The sequence below is a fragment of the Nycticebus coucang genome, chromosome 14 (genome assembly GCF_027406575.1).
Source record: "Nycticebus coucang isolate mNycCou1 chromosome 14, mNycCou1.pri, whole genome shotgun sequence".
In the NCBI taxonomy this organism is placed as follows: domain Eukaryota; kingdom Metazoa; phylum Chordata; class Mammalia; order Primates; family Lorisidae; genus Nycticebus; species Nycticebus coucang.
The window spans coordinates 68,760,614-68,784,488 of record NC_069793.1 but is presented as its reverse complement, the minus strand read 5'-3'; the positions used below and the strand labels follow the sequence as shown (position 1 = coordinate 68,784,488).

The following is a 23,875-nucleotide window of genomic DNA, read 5'->3' as shown; positions in this document are numbered from 1 at the left end:
GTCTATCTCAGTGGTGTGTGTCCATAGATTACATTTTTTTTTGCCTTTTCCCAAAGATAAAGTTTAATTAAGACAAGTCTCACAAGGAGTTTCCTTAGGCTTTAGCCGTGCGTTGACCAGCCAGCTTCCAGTATGTGGCTGGAGCAGGGCATGTTAACCGTTTTTAAAGTTATTTTTGCTTTCCCCGCAGCAGGTGAAGCTTTCCTTAGTCAGCTGTGAGAAATTTAGGTGAGAGCTCCTTCCACCTTTGCTGCTGTGCGTGTGGTCAGGATGACCTGTAATCCTAACCCTCTGGGAGGCTGAGGTGAGTGGATTGCTCACGCTCAGAAGTTTGAGACCAGCCTGACTGAGCAAAAGCAAGATTCCCGTCTCTACTAAAAATAGAAAACCTGAGGCAAGTGAATCACTTGAGCCCGAGTTGGAGGTTGCTGTGAGCTATGATGCCATAGCACTCTACCCAGGGCGACGGCTTGAGGCTGTCTCAAAAAACAAAACAAAATACAAAACTCACAGGGATTTTTTGTCGTAAGAAAAAATGAGACACATATGAAGTGCTTGTAAATAATAAGTAGTACACAGATGTTAAGTTATTTTTATATAGACTTTTTGGGACCTGATGATGTCTATTTTCTAAAGATTTCCTGATATGCCGAGAGGTATTGATTCTTCTTCACTGCATTTGGTACATACCTCATGGATCTTTGTATTTACTTTTTATAATTTTTTTCCACATAACTGTGAGTTCTTTGAAGACAAAGGCTTTGTCTCAGTCATTGTTATTTACCCAGCACCTATCAGAGGGACTGACAGAGTAGATTGAATACCATTTCTCCCCAGAAATGAAAACAAAGGGCTTAAGTTAAAACTAATGCATTAGCGTGACATATATTTAAACATAGAAAGAGATCCTGTCCACCTTCAAAGCTAGTAAAGGTTTTAGAGAAGCTAATTTCCAAAGGGAATATTGAGTAAAAAAAAAAAAAAATCAATAGACAGATCAGATTCACAACTCGAATATAAAGCCTTTAAAATATTACTGTTGCAGGCATCTTTAAGTAGCTCTTTCAAATTATCCAACAACAAATCATTTGTTGAAAAGAGTTAAGGAAAAGGTTCTCCCCTATTTAATCTAAATCTATGCTAGAAATAAGATGCTGTTGGTTCCCAGATATTTAAGAGTCTATGACTATGGATATAAAAAGCTAAGGTGTTTTCAGTCATTCAATAATCTATTTGAAATTGTTTAATTCCATGGAATTAGACTTCTTACAAATAACAAAATGTATTTCCTTTGCTGTGGGCTAGAAATAAATCTGCACATTTTGAAGGCAACAAGTAATGACCAGCTACTGGTGACATCATGGAAATTACTGAAACAAGTGAACAGATCAGACACTGTGACTTGAACAATCAGTCTGATGGTCACTGGCACAAACTGAACTTGTCAGATGTGTGATCAGCCTTGGCTGCAAGTTCTGAGTGGCAGTCAAAATGAGTCCATGGTACCATTGAGAAGTGCAAAGAGTCTGTGGACTTAATTTTATTTCTTATTAGTGTCACCACTACTGTACTGACACATAAAATAAAAATATTATGAACTCACAAATGTAAAATATATATTACAATCTGAATAAGTGTAATAAAATATAACTAATCATGAATAAATGTAGCTGTTATAAGACAAATTCTTTCAGATTATGGTGTGGTAGTTGAAAAAAATAATAGGCTTGGTGCCCATAGCACAGTGGATAGGGCGCCAGCTACATACACCGAGGCTGATGGGTTCAAAACCAACCCAGGCCAGCTAAAACAACGACAACTGCAACAAAAAAATAGCCAGGTGCTGTGGCAGGAGCCTGTAGTCCCAGCTACTTGGGAGGCTGAGGCAAGAGAATCACTTAAGCCCAAGAGTTTGAGGTTGCTGTGAACTGTGATGCTCTGGCACTCTACCAAGGATGACATAGTGAGACTCTGTCTCAAAAAAAAAGGAAGAAAAGAGAAAGAAAGAAATAGCAGAAGATATTAACAAATGGAAGAACGTACCATGCTCATGGCTCGGAAGAATCAACATTGTGAAAATGTCATTACTACCCAAAGCAATCTACAGGTTCAATGCCATCCCCGTTAAAATCCCATCATCATACTTTCAAGATTTGCAAAAAGTAATTCTTCGTTTTGTATGTATGGAATCAGAAGAAACCCCATATAGCTGAGGCAATTCTTAGCAATAAAAACAAAGCTGGGGGTATCACCCTAGCAGACTTGTGGCTATACTATAAGGCCATAGTAGTCAAAACAGCATGTCATTAGCACAAAAATAGAGACATTGACATTTGGAACCAAACAGAAAACCATGAGATGAAACTAACCTCTTACAGCCACCTGTTTTGATAAACCAAACAAGAACATACACTGGAGAAAAGAATCCCTATTTAATAAATGATACTGGGAGAACTGGATGACCACATGTAAAAGACTGAAACTGGACCTGCACCTCTCACCACTTACAAAAATTGGTTCAAGATGGATAAAAGATTTAAATCTAAGGCTGCTTGTTTTGGGGTAGAATACTTTGTTCCACTGTTGACTTTTATGTTATACGTCTCTTTCTTTTTTTTTTTTTTTGAAACAGAGTCTTAAGCTGTCGCCCTGGGTAGAGTGCTGTGGCATCATAGCTCACAGCAACCTCCAACTCGGGCTCAAGCGATCCTCTTGCCTCAGTATTTTTCTATTTTTAGTAGAGACAGGGGTCTCACTTTTGCTCAGGCTGGTCTCAAACTCATGAGCTCAAGCAATCCACCTGCCGCGGCCTCCCACAGTGCTAGGATTACACGTGTGAGCCCCTGTGCCCGGCCTCTTTCAAATCATTTTTAGTGATTGCCTTAGGATTTACAATATAGATATCTTTAATTTATCACAGTGTACCATTAAATTATATTATATTTCTCCACATATAGTGTAAAATACCTTACAATAGTATATAACGACGACATTGTTACTGTTTTAACTTTAGACAGTCAGGTCTTATTTTATATTTTAAAATTCTCATTTTAAGTACTTTACATTTGCCTTCATTTTTACTATTTCTGGAACTCTAAGTTTGTGTAGATACAAGTTTTTGTTACATTTCTTCTGCCTGAAGAACTTCCTTTAATTTTTCTTACAGGAGGAGTCTTCTGGAAATTAAATCTCTTGGCTTATGTTTGCCTAAAAATGTGCCTATTTTGCCTTCAATTTTGAAAGGTATTTTTATGGGGTACAGAATTTCGGGTTAACAAGGTTTTTTTTTGTTGTTGTTCTTTTTGTTTTTTCCTTTCAGCTCTTTAAACATGTAATTCTTATCTTTATTCTTCTGTATATACTGTATCTTTTTCTCTGGTTGCCTTCAAGATTTTCTCTTTACCTTTGGTTTTCAGCAGCTTTAATATGACGTGTCTAGAGATTGTCCCACTTGAGAGTCTGTGTTCTTGCCTCTATGGTTTTACATCTTTCATTATTTTTGGAAAATGTTCAGTCATTATCTCCTCAAATATTATTTTCTGCTTTGTTATCTTTTCTCCTTCTGCGATTTCAATTTTGGGGATCTTAGGCTCCTGAATTCTCTGTTGGTTCTCTGCCCCCAGTTCTTTTTCTTTTTCTTTTTTTTTTTTTGTAGAGACAGAGTCTCACTGTACCGCCCTCGGGTAGAGTGCCGTGGCGTCACACAGCTCACAGCAACCTCTAACTCTTGGGCTTACGCGATTCTCTTGCCTCAGCCTCCCGAGCAGCTGGGACTACAGGCGCCCGCCACAACGCCCGGCTATTTTTTTTGTTGTTGTTGCAGTTTGGCCGGGGCTGGGTTTGAACCCGCCACCCTCGGCATATGGGGCCGGCGCCCTACTCACTGAGCCACAGGCGCCGCCCCAGTTCTTTTTCTTTTTCTGGTTCAGTTTTGGTAATTGAGTTACCTTCATGAGTCCTTTCTTTGGAGATATTGAGTCTACTAGTATATCCAGAGAAATTCTTCATCTCTTTTTTATTTCTAGCATTTCCCTTTGACTCTTTCTTTTTGTTTCTATCTCTCTGTTACTTAAAAAAAAAATTGTTTATTTTGAGACAGAATCTTATTCTGTTGCCCTGGGGTTCAGTGCCACAGCATTATTACAGCTCACAGCAATGTCAAACTCTTGGGCTCAAGAAATCCTCATGCTTCAGCTTCCTGAGTAACTGAGACTACAGGCACATACCACCACACTGGGCTAGTTTTTTCTGTTTTAGTAGATACATATTCTTGTTCTTGGCTCAGGCTGGTGTCAAACTCCTGAGCTCAAGCACTCTGCCTGTCTCTGTCTCCCAAAGTACTAGGATTACAGGCATGAGCCACTGCCTGGCCCTCTATGTTAATTTTAACACTAGGTTCTCAACACATCAGCCTCATGTTGTCTTAGCCCTGTGCTCCCCAGTGTATCTCCTCGATAAAGCAGCTTCCTGGCCAGGCACAGTGGCTCATGCCGGTAATCCTAGCACTCTGGGAGGCTAAGGTGGGTGGATTGCTTGAGCTCACAGGTTCAAGACCAGCCTGAGCAAAAGCAAGACACCGTCTCTACTAAAAATAGAAAAACTGAGGCAAGTAGATCACTTGAGCCCAAGAGTTGGAGGTTGCTGTGAGCTATGATGCCACGGCACTACCCAAGGTGACAGCTTAAGATTCTGTCTCAAAAAATAAAATACAATAAAAATAAAGCAGCTTCCTCAACCTCCTCCCTTTTTGGTCTCTGTGGGTTGGCGCTTCCCTCTACAAAAGGCTACATCTCCTGTAAGGTGGCCCTCTCCATACAGGCACTCCTGGGCTCCAGTAATAGCTGCTACCTCTGGCCCTTTCCAACCTAGGAGTGGCAAGACATCCTGGTTTGGCTTATAGTAAACATTCAAATATTTATTGAACTAATTGAGTAAGTGAAAGTATCTGGAACATGAAGTGTGAAGGGGGTAGAAGAAGACAAGCATAGGATTAAAAATTAGGAATTAATGAAGGCTGGCTTTAAAGAGCCTTAAATGCTTCAGAGATCTCAGCCAACAGGCCGAATTGTCTATCTAGAGATAACCAAAGGGATCTGAGATCAAAGTCAAGTGCTGCCAGTAGATGCCATGCAGAAGATGCTAAAGCCAGTGGGTGCTCAGCCCCACCTTCGTGGGTAAGGCCTTGTTTGCTCTGGAGGCCTCTTGCCTTTAGCAAAAAATGAAGAGGAGCTTTGACAGCTTGGCTTTAAGGGCCCAGGATTTCTGTCCATGCTACTGGCTTTATGCTGGGCATGGAATGACATGGACTGATAATCTGTTCTGCTTTTCATTCCCTAGGTGACCTTGAGGAAGTATATACCCTCTGTGGGCCTCGATTTCCACTTCTATAGGCTAGGGATGGGGTAGAAGCATAGGAGAAAGAACTAGCATTGAGGGTATGCTATGAGTTATTCTTTTTTTTTTGTAGAGACAGAGTCTCACTTTATCGCCCTCGGTAGAGTGCCGTGGCGTCACACAGCTCACAGCAACCTCCAACTCCTGGGCTTAGGCGATTCTCCTGCCTCAGCCTCCCGAGTAGCTGGGACCACAGGCGCCCGCCACAGCGCCCAGCTATTTTTTTTTGTTGTTGCAGTTTGGCCATGGCTGGGTTTGAAACTGCCACCCTCGGTATATGGGGCCGGCGCCCTACTCACTGAGCCACAGGCGCCGCCGAGTTGTTCTTTATATAAATACTTACTAAAGAGCTAGCATTTTTGAGCATCTACTATCAAGTAGGCAATCTATGTGTATTATTTCATTTAATCCTCAAAGCAACCTATGAGGTTGGTGCTATTAGTATTACTATTTAACTCCTGCATACAAAACCTGACATCTCATGTACCTCTCACAACAGCTCTATGAAGTAGACATTAGTCCTGTCAGGCTCTGAGAGGTGGTGTGACTTGTCTAAGAGCTCACAGTTAACAGAAGGCAGAATTAAGGTTCAGTGTGAGTCTTTCTTACTCCAGAGCTCCCTTCCCCTTCATCACACACTCTGTTCATAATTTTAACTGGTTTCCTTTCATGAAAAGCTCACAAAATCCTCAAGCCCAGGAACCCCATGTCCTCAACATGGGAGACAGAGTCTAGCCCAGAGGATAAGAGAGGAAAGTCTTGAAGACAGACCCAGAAGAACGGAGAGGGGTAGAGGGTGAGGGGAAGGAGAGGAGGAAGGAGGAGTGAGCCCCAAGCCCAGTGTTGAGGAGCTGCTGCCCCCTGGTGGTCGCTCTGAGAAGCTGTGGGAAAGCTAGACTTGGTTCCTGGGCTTGCGGTGGAGCTGTCCTTCCTCAATGGTCTGGGCTCCCCCATTCCTATTCCTACTGTCTTCAGTGTCCTTACACTCTGCAGAGGCGCAGAAGGCAGAATGTGGATCCTCTTGGCCAAGTTCCAAGCCACACTCCTCCATATTCATCAAGAGCAAATTGATTCTAACTAAAAACTATTTCCCCTGACCATTAAATACTTAACCCTACTATTGAAGCCCAGTGGGAAAGCATATCTTTTAAAATAGAAAAGAATACAATCACTTAATTTTAGCACTCATCATGAAGGGTTTTGAGTCAGCAAACCAGTGTAATGGATTGCAGCTAATGCATTTTCCTTGCGGAAAGTGGACCACTGGTATCCAGTTTCCATCCAAACTGTAGTCATCCTGCAAAAGACAGCGGCACAGATTTGGCCCACCTTTCTCCTCTCCACCAAAACATCAATCATGTGGTGTTCCCATATTCAGGGGCAGTGCCTCAAAAAATCTCAGAGTTGAATACTGCTCAGCAGGCAGGGAGCAAGGTCTCTAAAGTGCCTACCAGACACCACCCTCATGGCCATTATAATCACCACCACCACCATCACTAATACCATCAACACCAACCAACCACCAGCTGTGACAACCTACCATGAATTAGGCAAGACTTATCCCATAACATTGCTCTGAGCTTAGTACTATTATCTCTATTTTCCAGAGAAGAAAACAGAGGCTCAGGGAGAATAAATCATTTCTCCAAAGTTACTCTGCTGGCAAGAAACAGGGCTGGGCTTCAAAGTGTGGTCACTTTCTCAAAAGCTCAGGATTTTCCCTATTGTGATATAATTTCTCTCTCTCTCTTTTTTTTTTTTTTTTGAGGTACAGTTTCACTTTGTCACCTGGTTAGAGTATCGTGGCACCATAGCTCACAGCAAACCTCAAATTCTTGGGCTCACGTGATCCTCTTGCCTCAACCTCCCACATAGCTGAAACTATAGGTGCCCGCTACAATGCCCAGCTGTTTTTTTAGAGACAGGGTCTTGCTCTTGCTCAGGCTGGTCTCAAACTCCTGAACTCAAGCAGTCTACCCTCCTCGGCCTCCCAGAGTGCTAGGACTATAGACATGAGCCATTCTCTCTTGTGTGTTTTTTTTTTAAATCTCCCCGAGCCACTTCTTCCTCGACTTGTCAGCTCTTGGCAGTTCCTCCTCCCCCATGCGCCCTAATTTCTGGCATGTCCTCAAGACTAAATCTTTTATTTTCTCCCACATGTTTTCAACTATAATTTATGTAATCCACTGTGGCTCCCTCACAGAAGCACTTACTTTACAATCTATTATAACTTTATGTTCATTACTCTCCCATTCCCTCCAGACTAAAAGTCCTTGGGGGACAGGGACTGTCTATTGGTTAGTGTCTCCCCAGTGTCCATGACTTGACTCACAATTTACTCAAAAGTTTGTAAGTTGGTGACTAAACGCAGATGCAAGGATAGAGACAGATGCAGTGATGGAAGAGGGAACAGGTGAACAAGACATTAATAGATGATGAAGGATAACTCTCAAATCTGCATTCCTAACCCTCTCTCCATTTCCCTCCGTCCTTTTACATGTATCTCCTATTAGAACCTTCCACTTGACTTCTTTGCTGTGCAGATCTGAACCCCATCCTCACCGATGCCTGTTCATCTCTTTCCTGACAATGGTACAACACTGCTATTCCTCCCAGTATCCCTTTTGCTGGTCCTCTGATTGATTCATTCAGCCCAAGAGTTAGAGGTTGCTGTGAACTGTGACGCCACGCACTCTACCGAGGGTGACATAAGAAAACTCTGTCTCAAAATAAAATTATTTTTTGAGACATAGTGAGACTGTATCTCAAAAAAAATTTTTTTTGAGCCTTTGTATGTGAACAGGTACTATAAACAACGTTAAAAGATAAGCCACAGCCTGGAAGATGATATTTGGAATACATATAAACCATAGGTGATCAATATGTAGGATATATGAAAACTTCTAAAAACTGATTTTTAAAAGTTAAACAACCTGATAGATAAAGGAGCCAAGCATATAAATCGGGAAAACACAAAAACTCCAATAGGCAATGAGCACTTGAGGAGATGTTCATTTCATTAGTATTCAAATTCCAATCCATCAGATTGGCAAAAATGTAAAAATCTGGTAGTAATAGATACCAGTGAGGAAATTGAGATATAGAAACTCTCATGTACCAGAAGTGGGAGTGTAAACTGGTAGAACCATTTTGGAGAGAATTTTTCCCTCATATGTCTGAAGAGGCATATACCCTATGACCCAGAAATTTCACTTCTGGATTATCAATATTATAGAATTATTCTCACATGCCCAGTGGAAACGTACCTAGGAAAAAATATGCTGTACTAATTGTAATAGCTAAAAAGTAGAAACAACCCAATATATTGTATTAAATATATACATTAAATTGTATTAAATATATGCATATTTAAGTGGTTTATCATATAACAAACTGCCAGAAAGCATTAAAATGGCCTAACCAGATCTAGATGTATCAGGATGGATAAATCTCAAATTCCTATTGATAAGTGAGAAGGGAATATTGTAAGAGCTTCATAAACCATAGTAACATTCAAGAAAAGATGTTTATTATAGGTTCGTGTAGATGTAAGAAAACTATAAAAACATGCATCTACACGGTCTTGGTAGCAACACTGAGAAAGGAAGGCAGGGAACATGCTCAGTATAGAACTTAAAATGTATCTGTGTCATTTATTTAAGGGAACTGCAGAGCCATCACCTAGGGTCTCCCACTGGGAAAATCTGAGCATCAGAATAAAATATAAGCATCAGAATAAAAAGTGAGAGTAATTGATTACACTGAATGAAACAAAAATAAGAATTTTTGAATCTGTACTGGTATAAACAAAGATGCTAACTAGTAAATGTAGAAGGAATGTTGGAGTTAGAAAATCACTATTTGGCAAATACTATAATAATAATTGTTCCAGACAAGAGCCACCAATAAATATTAAAGCAGTGGAGGGAAGTTTGATAAGTAACAGGAGATCTACAGTCTCAAAGTATCTTGCTTTAGTATAATATTATACTAAATTAAAAAATGGGGAATCTCGAGGGGCGGAGCAAGATGGCAGCCGAGTAACAGCTTCCTTGCATCTGGGCACCGTGAGTCTGGGGAGATAGGACTCCAGGCTTCTCTGGCTGGTGGGATCTGCCTATCATCACCCCTGAGAGGATACAGGGAGTCAGCAAGAGACTTCTGGACCCCAAGAGGAGGACTAAAACAGTGGAAAACCGGCAAGTGGTCGCGTGTGTTCAATCCGTCTAAATCCGCCCATAACTGTAAGTTCAGTAGCAGCGAGACCGCAAACCAGAAAGGCCTTACCTGTGAACTGTTTTGGTGTCTTTGGACTTGGCACTCAGCTGAACTGCCTTGGGGAGAGCCTGAGCAGGAGTGTGGAGAACTTTGGCCTTTGTCTAGGGCCCCAGTCTGAGCCGCTGAACCAGACGGAACTAATAGTGTTTGGCTCTGGGTCACAGGCAGCCATTGTGAGCGATCTGCCCCGGCAAGCTCTGCCCTCAGGGTCGCAGAGCTGGAATTGGGTGGGAGCTGGTAACCCAGTGACCAAGTAGCCTAAGGGCGGGGTCTGAGCCGCCTTGCATCCCTAACCCTCGGGGGCAGAGGGAGACCAGTTTTGGCACACAGGGTAAGTGGATAGCCACTTCAGCAGTGATTCCAGCGACAAGCACTTCCCTGGGAAAGCTTCTGCTCAGCAAGTAAACAAGTTCAAAGTGCCTTTTAAGTGGGCTGAAGAGAGATTTAGGGTGTCTACCTGCTGGGGTTTGAGAAACTAGCAGCCTCCAGTCGTATCAGAACTGTGATTAACATCTCATACCCCAGAAGACCACGTGTTGCCCAGACAATATTCAATAACATATACATACTGCTTTGTTTCTGGTTGTGTTTTTGTTTTTTTGGTTTGGTTGTTTTTTTTGTTTATTTTGATGTTGTTGATTGTTGTTTTGTTTTTTATGTTCAACCTTTTCCATACAGATCCTTTTTCTTTCTCAATTTTTCTAGTTTCATTATAATTTCCCATTGCTGCCTATTTCAATAATTAGAACTTCATTTTTGTTAGCGTTTCCACCACTACTATTTGGTTTTTCCAGCCAGTTTTATCCCGTAAAGTTTTCTGTTTGCTTGTTTTGGTTTGATTTATAGCATTTTTGTCTTTCCTCTCTACTTCGTGGAGGTGGGGTACTGTGTCTGATCAGGTTAGCCAAGAGCTGCTGACTTCAAGGGAACCACCCAACTGGGCACCCCCAGAAGGTGGTTTTTTTTTAAGGTTGTATCAAAGTACGCTACTGTACACCTATACTGCTCTGTCTCCCTCTTTCTGTGCCTCTCTTCTTTTTGTCATTATTCCTTTTACCCACTCCCTCTCCTTTCTCTATTTTTCTTCTTTTTTTCCTATCACTTGGTCCTCCTTTCTTTCATCCCTTTTTTGCTCTTCAACCTTCTCACCCTTCTGGTCCTGTAACCCTTAGTCCACAGGCACGAGAACTTAAAGAGCAAGAGGAAGTGAAAGGAAAATTTGGGCAAGGAAACAGATAAAAGAAATCACTCATGAGGAAGAATCAGCAGAAAACTCCAGGCAACATGAAGAACCAGTCCAGAACAACCCCGCCAAGGGACCATGAGGTAGCTACTGCAGAGGATTCCACCTATACAGAAATGTTAGGAATGACAGAAAGGGAATTTAGAATACACATGTTGAAAACAATGAAAGAAATGATGGAAACAATGAAGGAAACTGCTAATAAAGTGGAAAATAACCAAAAGGAAATTCAGAAAGGAAAGGAAAGGAAAACAGAATCAAATAAGAGATGAACGATATGAAGAATATAAAAAGGATATAGCAGAGCTGAAGGAAATGAAACAGTCAATCAGGGAACTTAAAGATGCAATGGAAAGTATCAGCAACAGGTTAGACCATGCAGAAGAAAGAATTTCAGAGGTAGAAGACAAAGTTTTTGAGATAACTCAGATAGTAAAAGAGGCAGAAAAGAAGAGAGAGAAAGCAGAACGTTCACTGTCAGAATTATGGGACTTTATGAAGCATTCCAATATACGAGTTATAGGAATTCCAGAAGGGGAAGAAGAATGCCCCAGAGGAATGGAAGCCATACTAGAGAATATTATAAAAGAAAATTTCCCAAATATCACCAAAGATTCTGACACACTGCTTTCAGAGGGCTATCGGACCCCAGGTCGCTAAACTCTAACCGAGCTTCTCCAAGACACATTGTGATGAACCTGTCCAAAGTCAAGACAAAAGAAAAGATTCTGCAAGCTGCCAGGAGTAAGCGCCAGTTGACCTACAGGGGCAAATCCATCAGAGTGACCACAGACTTCTCTAATGAAACTTTCCAAGCAAGAAGAAAATGGTCATCTACCTTTAATCTACTTAAACAGAACAATTTCCAGCCCAGAATTCTGTACCCTGCTAAGCTAAGCTTCAAAATTGACGGAGAAATCAAATCATTTACGGATATACAAACATTGAGGAAATTCGCCACAACAAGACCAGCTCTACAGGAAATACTTCAACCTGTTCTGCACACTGACCACCACAATGGATCAGCAGCAAAGTAAGAACTCAGAAATTAAAGGACAGAACCTAACCTCCACACTGATGCAAAAGATAAAACTAAGCAATGGACTCTCACAAAATAAGACGAATAGAATACTACCACACTTATCAATTATCTCAATAAATGTTAATGGCTTGAATTCCCCACTGAAGAGACATAGATTGGCTGACTGGATTAAAAAACAAGCCATCCATTTGCTGTCTGCAAGAAACACACCTGGCTTCAAAAGACAAATTAAAGCTCTGAGTTAAGGGTTGGAAGACAATTTTTCAGGCAAATGGAATTCAGAAGAAAAGAGGAGTTGCAATCTTATTTTCAGATACATGTGGATTTAAAGCAACTAAAGTCAAAAAAGACAAAGATGGTCACTTTATATTAGTCAAGGGAAAAATACAACAAGAAGACATTTCAATTCTAAATATCTATGCACCCAATTTAAATGCTCCCAGATTCTTGAAACAGACCTTACTCAGTCTGAGCAATATGATATCTGATAATACCATAATAACAGGGGACCTTAACACTCCTCTTACAGAACTCGACAGATCCTCTAAACAGAAATTAAACAAGGATATAAGAGACTTAAATGAGACCCTAGAACAACTGTGCTTGATAGACGCATATAGAACACTCCATCCCAAAGATAAAGAATATACATTCTTCTCATCACCCCATGGAACATTCTCCAAAATTGATCATATCCTGGGACACAAAACAAATATCAACAGAATCAAAAGAATTGAAATTTTACTTTGTATCTTCTCAGACCATAAGGCACTAAAGGTGGAACTCAACTCTAACAAAAATGCTTGACCCCACCCAAAGGCATGGAAATTAAACAATCTTCTGTTGAATAACAGATGGGTGCAGGAAGAAATAAAACAGGAAATCATTAACTTCCTTGAGCATAACAACAATGAAGACACAAGCTACCAAAACCTGTGGGATACTGCAAAAGCAGTTTTGAGAGGAAAATTCATCGCTTTAGATGCCTACATTCGAAAAACAGAAAGAGAGCACATCAACAATCTCACAAGAGATCTTATGGAATTGGAAAAAGAAGAACAATCTAAGCCTAAACTCAGTAGAAGAAAAGAAATATCCAAAATCAAATCAGAGATCAATGAAATTGAAAACAAAAGAATCATTCAGAAAATTAATGAAACAAGGAGTTGGTTTTTTGAAAAAATAAATAAAATAGATAAACCATTGGCCAGACTAACGAGGAATAGAAAAGTAAAATCTCTAGTAACCTCAATCAGAAATGATAAAGGGGAAATAACAACTGATCCCACAGAGATACAAGAGATCATCTCTGAATACTACCAGAAACTCTATGCCCAGGAATTTGACAAGTGAAAGAAATGGATCAATATTTGGAATCACACCCTCTCCCTAGACTCAGCCAGGAAGAAATTGAGCTCCTGAACAGACCCATTTCAAGCACTGAGATCAAAGAAACAATAAAAAATCTTCCAACCAAAAAATGCCCTGGTCCAGATGGCTTCACTCCAGAATTCTATCAAACCTTCAAGGAAGAGCTTATTCCTATACTGCAGAAATTATTCCAAAAAATTGAGGAAGAAGGAATCTTCCCCAACACATTCTATGAAGCAAACATCACCCTGATACCAAAACCAGGAAAAGACCCAAACAGAAAGGAGAATTTCAGACCAATCTGACTCATGAATATAGACGCAAAAATTCTCAACAAAATCCTAGCCAATAGATTACAGCTTATCATCAAAAAAGTCATTCATCATGATCAAGTAGGCTTCATTCCAGGGATGCAAGGCTGGTTTAACATACGCAAGTCTATAAACGTTATCCACCATATTAACAGAGGCAAAAATAAAGACCACATGATCCTCTCAATAGATGCAGAAAAAGCATTTGATAAAATCCAGCATCCTTTTCTAATTAGAACACTGAAAAGTATAGGCATAGGTGGCACATTTCTAAAACTGATTGAAGCTATCTATGACAAACCTACAGCCAATATTTTACTGAATGGAGTAAAACTGAAAGCTTTTCCTCTTAGAACTGGAACCAGACAAGGTTGTCCTCTGTCACCTTTACTATTGAACGTAGTGCTGGAAGTTCTAGCCAATACAATTAGGCAAGACAAGGAAATAAAGGGAATCCAAATGGGAGCAGAGGAGGTCAAACTCTCCCTCTTTGCTGATGACATGATCTTATACTTAGAGAACCCCAAAGACTCAACCACAAGACTCCTAGAAGTCATCAAAAAATACAGTAACGTTCCAGGATATAAAATCAATGTCCACAAGTCAGTAGCCTTTGTGTACACCAATAACAGTCAAGATGAGAAGCTAATTAAGGACACAACTCCCTTCACCATAGTTTCAAAGAAAATGAAATACCTAGGAGTATACCTAACGAAGGAGGTGAAGGACCTCTATAAAGAAAACTATGAAATCCTCAGAAAGGAAATAGCAGAGGATATTAACAAATGGAAGAACATACCATGCTCATGGATGGGAAGAATCAACATTGTTAAAATGTCTATACTTCCCAAAGCAATCTACCTATTCAATGCCATTCCTATTAAAGTACCTACATCGTACTTTCAAGATTTGGAAAAAATGATTCTGCATTTTGTATGGAACCGGAAAAAACCCCGTATAGCTAAGGCAGTTCTCTGTAACAAAAATAAAGCTGGGGGCATCAGCATACCAGGTTTTAGTCTGTACTACAAAGCCATAGTGCTCAAGACAGCATGGTACTGGCACAAAAACAGAGACATAGACACTTGGAATCGAATTGAAAACCAAGAAATGAAACTAACATGTTACAACCACCTAATCTTTGATAAACCAAACAAGAACATACCTTGGGGGAAAGACTCCCTATTCAATAAATGGTGTTGAGAGAACTGGATGTCTACATGTAAAAGACTGAAACTGGACCCACACCTTTCCCCACTCACAAAAATTGATTCAAGATGGATAAAGGACTTAAACTTAAGGCATGAAACAATAAAAATCCTCCAAGAAAGCATAGGAAAAACACTGGAAGATATTGGCCTGGGGAAAGACTTTATGAAGAAGACTGCCATGGCAATTGCAACAACAACAAAAATAAACAAATGGGACTTCATTAAACTGAAAAGCTTCTGTACAGCTAAGGAGACAATATCCAAAGCAAAGAGACAACCTACACAATGGGAAAGGATATTTGCATATTTTCAATCAGACAAAAGCTTGATAACTAGGATCTATAGAGAACTCAAATTAATCCACATGAAAGAAGCCAACAATCCCTTATATCAATGGGCAAGAGACATGAATAGAACTTTCTCTAAAGACAACAGACGAATGGCTAACAAACACATGAAAAAATGTTCATCATCTCTATATATTAGAGAAATGCAAATCAAAACATCCCTGAGATATCATCTAACCCCAGTGAGAATGGCCCACATCTCAAAATCTCAAAACTGCAGATGCTGGCGTGGATGTGGAGAGAAGGGAACACTTTTACACTGCTGGTGGGACTGCAAACTAGTACAACCTTTCTGGAAGGAAGTATGGAGAAACCTCAAAGCACTCAAGCTAGACCTCCCATTTGATCCTGCAATTCCATTACTGGGCATCTACCCAGAAGGAAAGAAATCCTTTTATCATAAGGACACTTGTACTAGACTGTTTATTGCAGCTCAATTTACAATCGCCAAAATGTGGAAACAGCCTAAATGCCCACCAACCCAGGAATGGATTAACAAGCTGTGGTATATGTATACCATGGAATACTATTCAGCCATTAAAAAAAATGGAGACTTTACATCCTTCGTATTAACCTGGATGGACGTGGAAGACATTATTCCTAGTAAAGCATCACAAGAATGGAGAAGCATGAATCCTATGTACTCAATTTTGATATAATGACACTTATGGTTATGGGGGGGGAAACAGAAAGAGGGAAAGAGGGAGGTGGGTGGGGCCTTGGTGTGTGTTACACTTTATGGGGGCAAGACATGATTGCAAGAGAGACTTTACCTAACAATTGCAATCAGTGTAATCTGGCTTATTGTACCCTCAATGAATCCCCAACAATAAAAAAAAAAAAAAAAAAAAAATGGGGAATCTCTTGAGAAGAGACCAGGGGATATAGTAGCTGTTTTCAGACATGACTTTAAAACGCTGTCATATGGTGGTCTCAGGAAAGATGGAAATTGCAAGAAATCTTATTTTGGTTGAATAAAAGGAAGAAGTTTTTAGTCTATGTCTTACTCAGTTTGGGTTGCCATAACAGAACATACAGATGGGGCTTAAACAACAAATGTTTGTTTTTCACAGTTCTGGAGCCTAGGAAGTCCAAGATCAAGGTGCTGGTACATCTTCTCATTATAGCTTCACATGGGGAAGAGAGTAGGCAAGCTTTCCTCTCTCTTGTTATAAGGACCCTGATCCCATGATGGAAGCTCCACCTTCATGATCTCATCTATACCTAATTAGCTTCCCCAAACCTCACCTCCTTATACCAACCAGTCCATTGAAGGGTAGGGTTTCAAAATATGAGTTTGGGAGACAAAAACATGCAGTCCATAACAGCCTGCAAAAACAACAACAACAAAAAAAAAAACTTAAGAAAAGATTGTATAATTCCAAGGTTCTTGGATTCTTAACATTCATTTATTTTAGGATTCTAGGACTGTATCATTCTATTCTGAAATTCTAAAATTGTTGATGTGTGATTCTCTCTCTCTCTTTTTTTTTGAGACAGAGTCTCACTATGTCACCCGTCACCCTCAGTAGAGTGCTGTGGTGTCACAGCTCACAGCAACCTCAAACTCTTAGGCTTAAACAATTCTCTTGCCTTAGCCTTCCAAGTAGCTGGGACTACAGGTGCCCATTGCAATGCCCAGCTATTTTTTTTGTTGTTGTTGCAGATGTCATTGTTGTTTTAGCTGGCCCGGGCTGGGTTCGAACCTGCCAGCTTCGGTTTCTGTGACTGGCACCCTACCCAGTGAGCTACAGGCGCTGCCAAGTCTGGGATTTCTTGTAACTGGTCCAAGTGGATCACATGCCTATCACTAAACTAGTTGCTTTGGCCAGGTACATGTAGTCCAATGGTAAACAGGTGTGGAAGGCTCACCCCCGGAAGCCAGATGGGGTAGGATTAACCCCACCCAAACCTCATGGCTTGAAAGTAAGAGAGGAATGGTTCTCAAAAGTCAAATAATGAGGTGCCATGGCTGCTGGAATGGATACTGAACAAGCTATGTAACAGATGCCCATTAGACCTGTCTGCCTCATAGGGCCACTGGATGTTCCAAGGAGGTTGTATAATTGAATGTGTCTTTAACATCCAAGTGAAAAATGTGGAAGGGAATGTTCTGATAAAGTCACTTGGTACACTTTTACTTACACTTCTCCTGCTGGAACACCTACTCATCCGCCTTAGTCATTCATTCAACACCAGTGTGACACTGACCATAGATGTCCCTTTCTAATTATATACTTAGGTGTCCGTCTCTCAGTCCTCTCATAACACACCCCTACAACCGAGGGCTCCTCCAGAGCTAAAATCCATCTGTGCCCCACAGTGCCTAAGGCACAGTGTAGGCATAAGGAGATTAGATTTACTAAATAAAAGAAGGGTAAAGTCTCAATGACTTTTGGACATCTCCCCTCCAGTTTTTAGTCGTTTTTACCTTTGGAAGTCATTGAAAAAACATCAGCCAAATCACAGGGAGTTCTGCAGGATCAGGGGGAGGAAGCGTCATACCAGATCATGTTGTTTACAGAAATGTAACTCCTAATGACTGGGAAGCAGTGCCAGGCATCATTTTATTTATGGAACTCAAATCAAATCACCAGGAGGCAAAGACCCAAGTGGGAGGAAGTTCAGCAGATAATTGACTAATCAGAACTGTCATTTCGTCCTATGTGATTCTAGGGTTTAAAAAAAAGCTGTGTTTTGCAATCAATTCCTAATCTAAACACATAAATGACTTTCTCCCTCAGAAACACCAGTACTTCCAGCTTAACTGATATTGAAAACTCTGCCTACATTGGAGGGGGAAAGAGGAAAGAAGTGAAGGCCAGTAGATACAGCTAGCAGGGAACATAAATGGGGAGGCAGGACAGGGGGCACCAAAGATACTTAGAGGAACAGGACATCTCCTGGAGAAGGTGGTCAAGTGGCTTGCTTGGGAAGCTCCACTATGGGTCTTCTGGGTAGGCCTTTTGAATACTAATAGCTACCATTTATTGAGCCATTGCTATATGTCAGGTGTTGTGGTAAGCACTTTTAGTGCATTATTTCAGCTTAGTTCTTGAAACAGTCTTGTAAGTTCAGGATTGGTACAACCCCTCCCCAATCATACAAGAAACTGAGGGTCAGAAAGTTGCAGTGATTTTCCCATTGCCAGGCAGCTAAGGGCTACAAAATCCAGAATTTGAATCCCTGCAGATTTGATTAGACTCAGAGTCCTTAACTATCCTCACAAACCACTTTGAGGCAGCTGTTGTTTCCTTCATTCTACAGATGAGGAGACAGAGGTCTGGGGTGACCCAACTTGCCCAAGTGACACAGTAAGTGTCAAGCCTGTAAGACTTCAAAATCTATTCTGCCTCCAAGATAGAAGAGGAGCAAAGGGGAGGGGAAGGAACACCCCAGAAAGCCCCTGCGGCTCAGGCCCTGTCCTTTCCTAGGGCACTCTCCTACTCAGGAGTCTTCTTTTCACCACTTCTCCTCCAGTGTGGCGCATAGACTGAACAGGGACTAGGTAGTTCTTGAAAGAGTGTAAGACACCCCTTCCCAAGGATCCTCTAGAAAAGGAACAGCAAGGGAGGGGGCCACCAGCCTTGGGTCTCGCATTCCCACGCATCTGAGCAAGGCTTGTCAGTAAGATCGGAAAGTCCTTGAATGAGGAGCCAGCCAAACTGGGCTCAAGTACAGCCTGGCGCCCTTGGTCATTAGCAGCAGCCTTCCCCCCCGCCGTCGGCCCCCATAAAGGCGTCTCTTGTGGGACAAGAATTTCACTAGTTTCCTCCATATTTTAAATTTTTATTGCCCCCCACCCCGCAACGATTGGCCCTATTTTACAAAACAGGAGCCTCAGGCTCCTTGGAGGTGAAGCGACCAGTGCAAAGGACAGCAAGAAGTCACGAGCTTGGGATTGGAACCCACCAAGGCCCCAGATTCTTCAGTTGCCCAGGAGCAGAGAAGGGAGGAGCCGTCAGAGAGAAAGGAGGAGAGAGAGAGGATAAGCTCCCGGCAACGCGCGCTGACGACAGCAGCTGATTTTTTTTCTGCAGCGCGCTTTCTCTCAGCATCTTTCCTGAATTTTTTTCTCCCCCTGCTAAGCGTCAGGAAAGGGTGGGGCCGCTTCCCCGCAGCTGAGGCGGCGGCGGCGGCAGGGACTGCAGCATCATCGCGGGCAGCGACGGCGACCCGGAGCTGCAGAATAGGGTGGGGACGCTTCCCAGCAGCAGAGGCGGCGGCGGCGGCAGAAGCTGCGGCATCATTGCGGGCAGCGACGCAGGCAGCGGGGCTTGCTCTTGGCTGGCAGTGATGGCCTCCGGGCTCTGCTAGGTGGCCGGCTGCGACCAGACGCCGGAGGGAAGGAGAATCGAGCCGGGTCCGTGCGCCCTGCGGCCACACCGCCCCACCCCTCCTCTGCGCCATGGCTTAAGCCGGCAGCCACCTCTCCTCGCTCGGCTGGGGTCTGCGCGCCACCGCGGCCTCAGGGAGGGGTGCTTCCCAGACGCCCTCGCCAGGGACTCGGGGGACGCCCGACCTCGCCCTTCGGCGCCCGCTGAAGACTGCACTCCCAAAGGCGTTTGTAACCGGTAATCCAGGGACTTTACAGACTATCTTAGCGAAGGTCCCCCGGTGCGCTCTGAGGGAAGAGAGAGAGGTAGCTCAGGATCATCGGGGGAGGGAGAAAACGGTGGGAACGCACTGGCCGGTCGGGGTCGAAGGCTGAAGGAAGATTAGAGACTTGCTTTAGAACCACAAAAAGAAAGCGAGAGGGCCAGGGTTGCAGCCAGCATCATGGCGTGGCCGTGCATCACGCGGGCTTGCTGCATCGCCCGCTTCTGGAACCAGTTGGACAAGGCAGACATCGCCGTGCCGCTGGTTTTCACCAAGTACTCTGAGGCTACGGAGCACCCGGGGGCCCCGCCGCAGCCACCGCCGCCTCAACAGCAGCAGGCGCAGCGGGCTCCGGCTCCCCCCTCGGCGCGCGCGGTTGCCATAGAGACGCAGCTGGCCCAGGGCGAGGTGGATGCGGTTGCCCGGGCAACTGGGCCGGCGCCAGCGCCCGGCGGCGAACGCGAGGCGGCGACTGCCCCGGGCCGGACTGGGCCGGGCCCCGGCCTGGGCTCCGGCTCCACCTCCGGTACCGGCCCCGCGGACTCGGTGATGCGGCAGGACTACCGCGCCTGGAAAGTGCAGCGGCCCGAGCCCAGCTGCCGGCCGCGCAGTGAGTACCAGCCCTCAGACGTGCCCTTCGAGCGCGAGACCCAGTACCAGAAGGATTTCCGCGCCTGGCCACTGCCGCGCCGCGGGGACCACCCGTGGATCCCCAAGCCGGTGCAGATCCCAACTTCCTCCCAGGCTTCCGCACCTGTTTTCAGTGCTCCTAAGCGCCGGCCGCAGAGCCAGGAGCGTTGGCCCATGCAGGCTACCATTGAGGCCTCGGAGCAAGAGGCGGCCCCTGGAGGAGTAGGTGGCCCGGCGGCGGGAAAGGCGTCCGGGGGGGACGATCGCGACACCCGCAGGAAGGCCGGGCCCGCCTGGATGGTGCGACGGGCCGAGGGGCAAGGGCAGGAGCAGACGCCGCTGCCCGAGGCCCAGCCTCAGGCCGAAACTGGTGGCCCGGCGGCTGGAAAAGCGTCTGGTGGGGACGATCGCGACACCCGCAGGAAGGCCGGGCCCTCCTGGATGGTGCGACGGGCCGAGGGGCAGGGGCAGGAGCAGACGCCGCTGCCCGAGGCCCAGCCTCAGGCCGGAACTGGTGGCCCGGCGGCTGGAAAAGCGTCTGGTGGGGACGATCGCGACACCCGCAGGAAGGCCGGGCCCGCCTGGATGGTGCGACGGGCCGAGGGGCAGGGGCAGGAGCAGACGCCGCTGCCCTTGGCTCAGGCCCAGGTCCAGGCCGCCGGCCTGGAGAGTGTCAAGGGGCGCGCAGCAGCGGACGCTCTCAACCGGCAAATCAGAGAGGAGACGGCGAGCGCAGTGGGCAGCTCTTACAGGTGAGATGCGAGCTGAAGCTCACCCAACCGGACTAGTCACCCTTACCGTCTCCCAGACTGTCCAGGGCGCAGCGCCCCAGTGCAGGTCCCAGACCACGCCCTGTCCCTGCCACATCCCGGCAACCTCCCATTGCAGACTTCTCTGCTGCCTTGACCTGTGTGAAATCTGTTAGTATCATCCATCCCAGCTCTTTGTCTTCACCACTGTAGCCCCCTTTCCCCAATCACTGCCCCACCTTAGATCTCTGTCTGCCCAAAGGAGACTCATTGCAATTTCCACACAGGCTGTGCTTCCATTCTGCCCCACCCAACTCACCTGCTGCACCTTGGTGGATCAGCTGTCACCTAGGATCTTGGTGGCTTTCCACAGGGTCCTCATCCTTCTAGAAGAATTCGTTTTTTCTTTCTTTTATTTATTTATTTATTTATTTTGAGACAGAGTCTCACTTTGTGGCCCTGGTTAGAGTGCCATTGAATCACAGCTCACAGCAACCTCAAACTCTTGGACTCAAACGATTTTCTTGCCTCAGCCTCCTAAGTAGCTGGAATTACAGGTGGCTGCCATAATGCCTGGCTATTTTTTTTCTTTTCTTTTCTTTCTTTCTTTTTTTTTTTTTACTGTTAAATCATAGCTGTGTACATTAATGCAATCAAGGGGTACAATGTGCTGGTTTCATATACAATCTGAAATATTCTCATCAAACTGTTCAAAGTAGCCTTCATGGCATTTTCTTAGTTATTGTACGTAGACATTTGTATTTTGCCTTTAGTAAGTTTCGCCTGCACCCATTCTAAGATGCACCATAGGTGTGGCCCCACCCATTACTCTCCCTCCACCCTAACCTCGCCCCTCCCTTCCCCTTCCTTGGCCCTTTCCTCATAGTCTTGTGCTATAGTTGGGTTATAGCCTTCATGTGAAAGCTATAATTTAGCTTCATAGTAGGGATGAGTACATTGGATACTTTTTCTTCCATTCCTGAGATACTTTGCTAAGAAGAATATGTTCCAGCTCCATCCATGTAAACATGAAAGAGGTAAAGTCTCCATCTTTCTTTAAGGCTGCATAATATTCCATGGTATACATGTACCACAATTTGCTAGTCCATTCATGGATCAATGGACACTTGGGATTCTTCCATGCTTAGCAATTATGAATTGGGCTGCAATAAACATTCTGTTACAGATGTCTTTGTTATATTGTGATTTTTGGTTTTCTGGGTATAAACCTAGTAAAGGAATTATAGGATCGAATGGCAAATCTATTTTTAGGTCTCTAAGTATTCTCCAAACATCCTTCCAGAAGGAACGTATTAGTGTGCATTCCCACCAGCAGTATAGAAGTGTGCCCTTTTCTCCACATCCACGCCAACATCTCTGGTTTGGGGATTTTGTTATGTGGGCTACTGTTACTGGGGTTAGGTGATATCTCAGAGTAGTTTTGATTTGCATTTCTTTGATGATTAAGGATGATGAGCATTTTTTCATGTGTTTGTAGATCGTGTGTCTATCTTCTTTAGAGAAGTTTCTCTTCAAGTCCCTTGCCCACCCTGAGATGGGATCACATGTTCTTTTCTTGCTAATACGTTTGAGTTCTCTGTGGATTCTGGTTATTAGACCTTTATCGGAGGTATAACCTGCAAATATTTTCTCCCATTCTGAGGGCTGTCTGCTTGCTTTACTTATTATGTTCTTGGCTGTGCAGAAGCTTTTTAGTTTGATCAGGTCCCAGTAGTGTATTTTTGATACTGCTTCAATTGCCTGGGGAGTCCTCCTCATAAAATATTCACCTAGGCCGATTCCTTTAGGAGTTTTCCTTGCACTTTCTTCAAGAATTTTTATAGTTTCATGTCTTAAGTTTAAATCTTTTATCCAGTGAGAGTCTATCTTAGTTAATGGTGAAAGGTGTGGGTCCAGTTTCCATCTTCTACAGGTTGCCAGTCAGTTTACCCAGCACCATTTGTTAAATAGGGAATCTTTTCCCCACTGGATGTTTTTTTTTTTTTTTTTTTTTTTTTTTTTTTTTTTTGTGGTTTTTGGCCGGGGCTGGGTTTGAACCAGCCACCTCTGGCATATGGGACCGGCGCCCTACTCCTTGAGCCACAGGGGCCGCCCCCCACTGGATGTTTTTAATTGGCTTGTCAAAGATCAAATAACGGTAAGTAGCTGGATTCATCTCTTGATTCTCTATTTTGTTCCAGACATCTACTTCTCTGTTTTTGTGCCACTACCATGCTGTTTTGATCACTATCAATTTATAGTACAGTCTCAGGTCTGGTAGCATGATTCCTCCTGCTGTGTTTTTATTGCTGAGTAATGTTTTGGCTATTTGAGTTTTTTTCTGATTCCATATAAAATGAAGTATTATTTTTTCAAGATCTTTAAAATATGACAATGGAGCTTTAATAGGAATTGCATTAAAATTATATATTGCTTTGGGTAGTATAGACATTTTAACAATGTTGATTCTTCCCAGCCATGAGCATGGTATGTTTTTCCATTTGTTAACATCTTCAGCCTGATCTTTCATTCTTCTCTCCCTCTCTCTGTCCCTGGGCAATGCCCAAGCATCAACGCTACCTTTTCTTGATTACCTGAAAGATCCTTACACATCATCCCCCACCTTTCACAACTGAGGCTTTGCAGTGGGTTTCCTTCTGCTGCTTACTAGCCGTAACCCACTGGGCAGGCATCTTAATC

At 43.6% G+C, this 23,875-nt stretch overlaps 1 protein-coding gene across 1 annotated transcript in view; it reads left to right on the top strand.

Moving 5' to 3' along the window:
- The first annotated feature begins 19,803 nt into the window (after positions 1-19,803).
- MAP6 (microtubule associated protein 6) overlaps positions 19,804-23,875 on the top strand; it is a 97,219-nt gene continuing 93,147 nt past the window's right edge. The window contains exon 1 of the mRNA XM_053562100.1: positions 19,804-21,178. Coding sequence (XP_053418075.1) covers positions 19,977-21,178 — 1,202 coding nt within the window. The 5' untranslated portion in view covers positions 19,804-19,976. The remainder of the gene's footprint in view (positions 21,179-23,875) is intronic.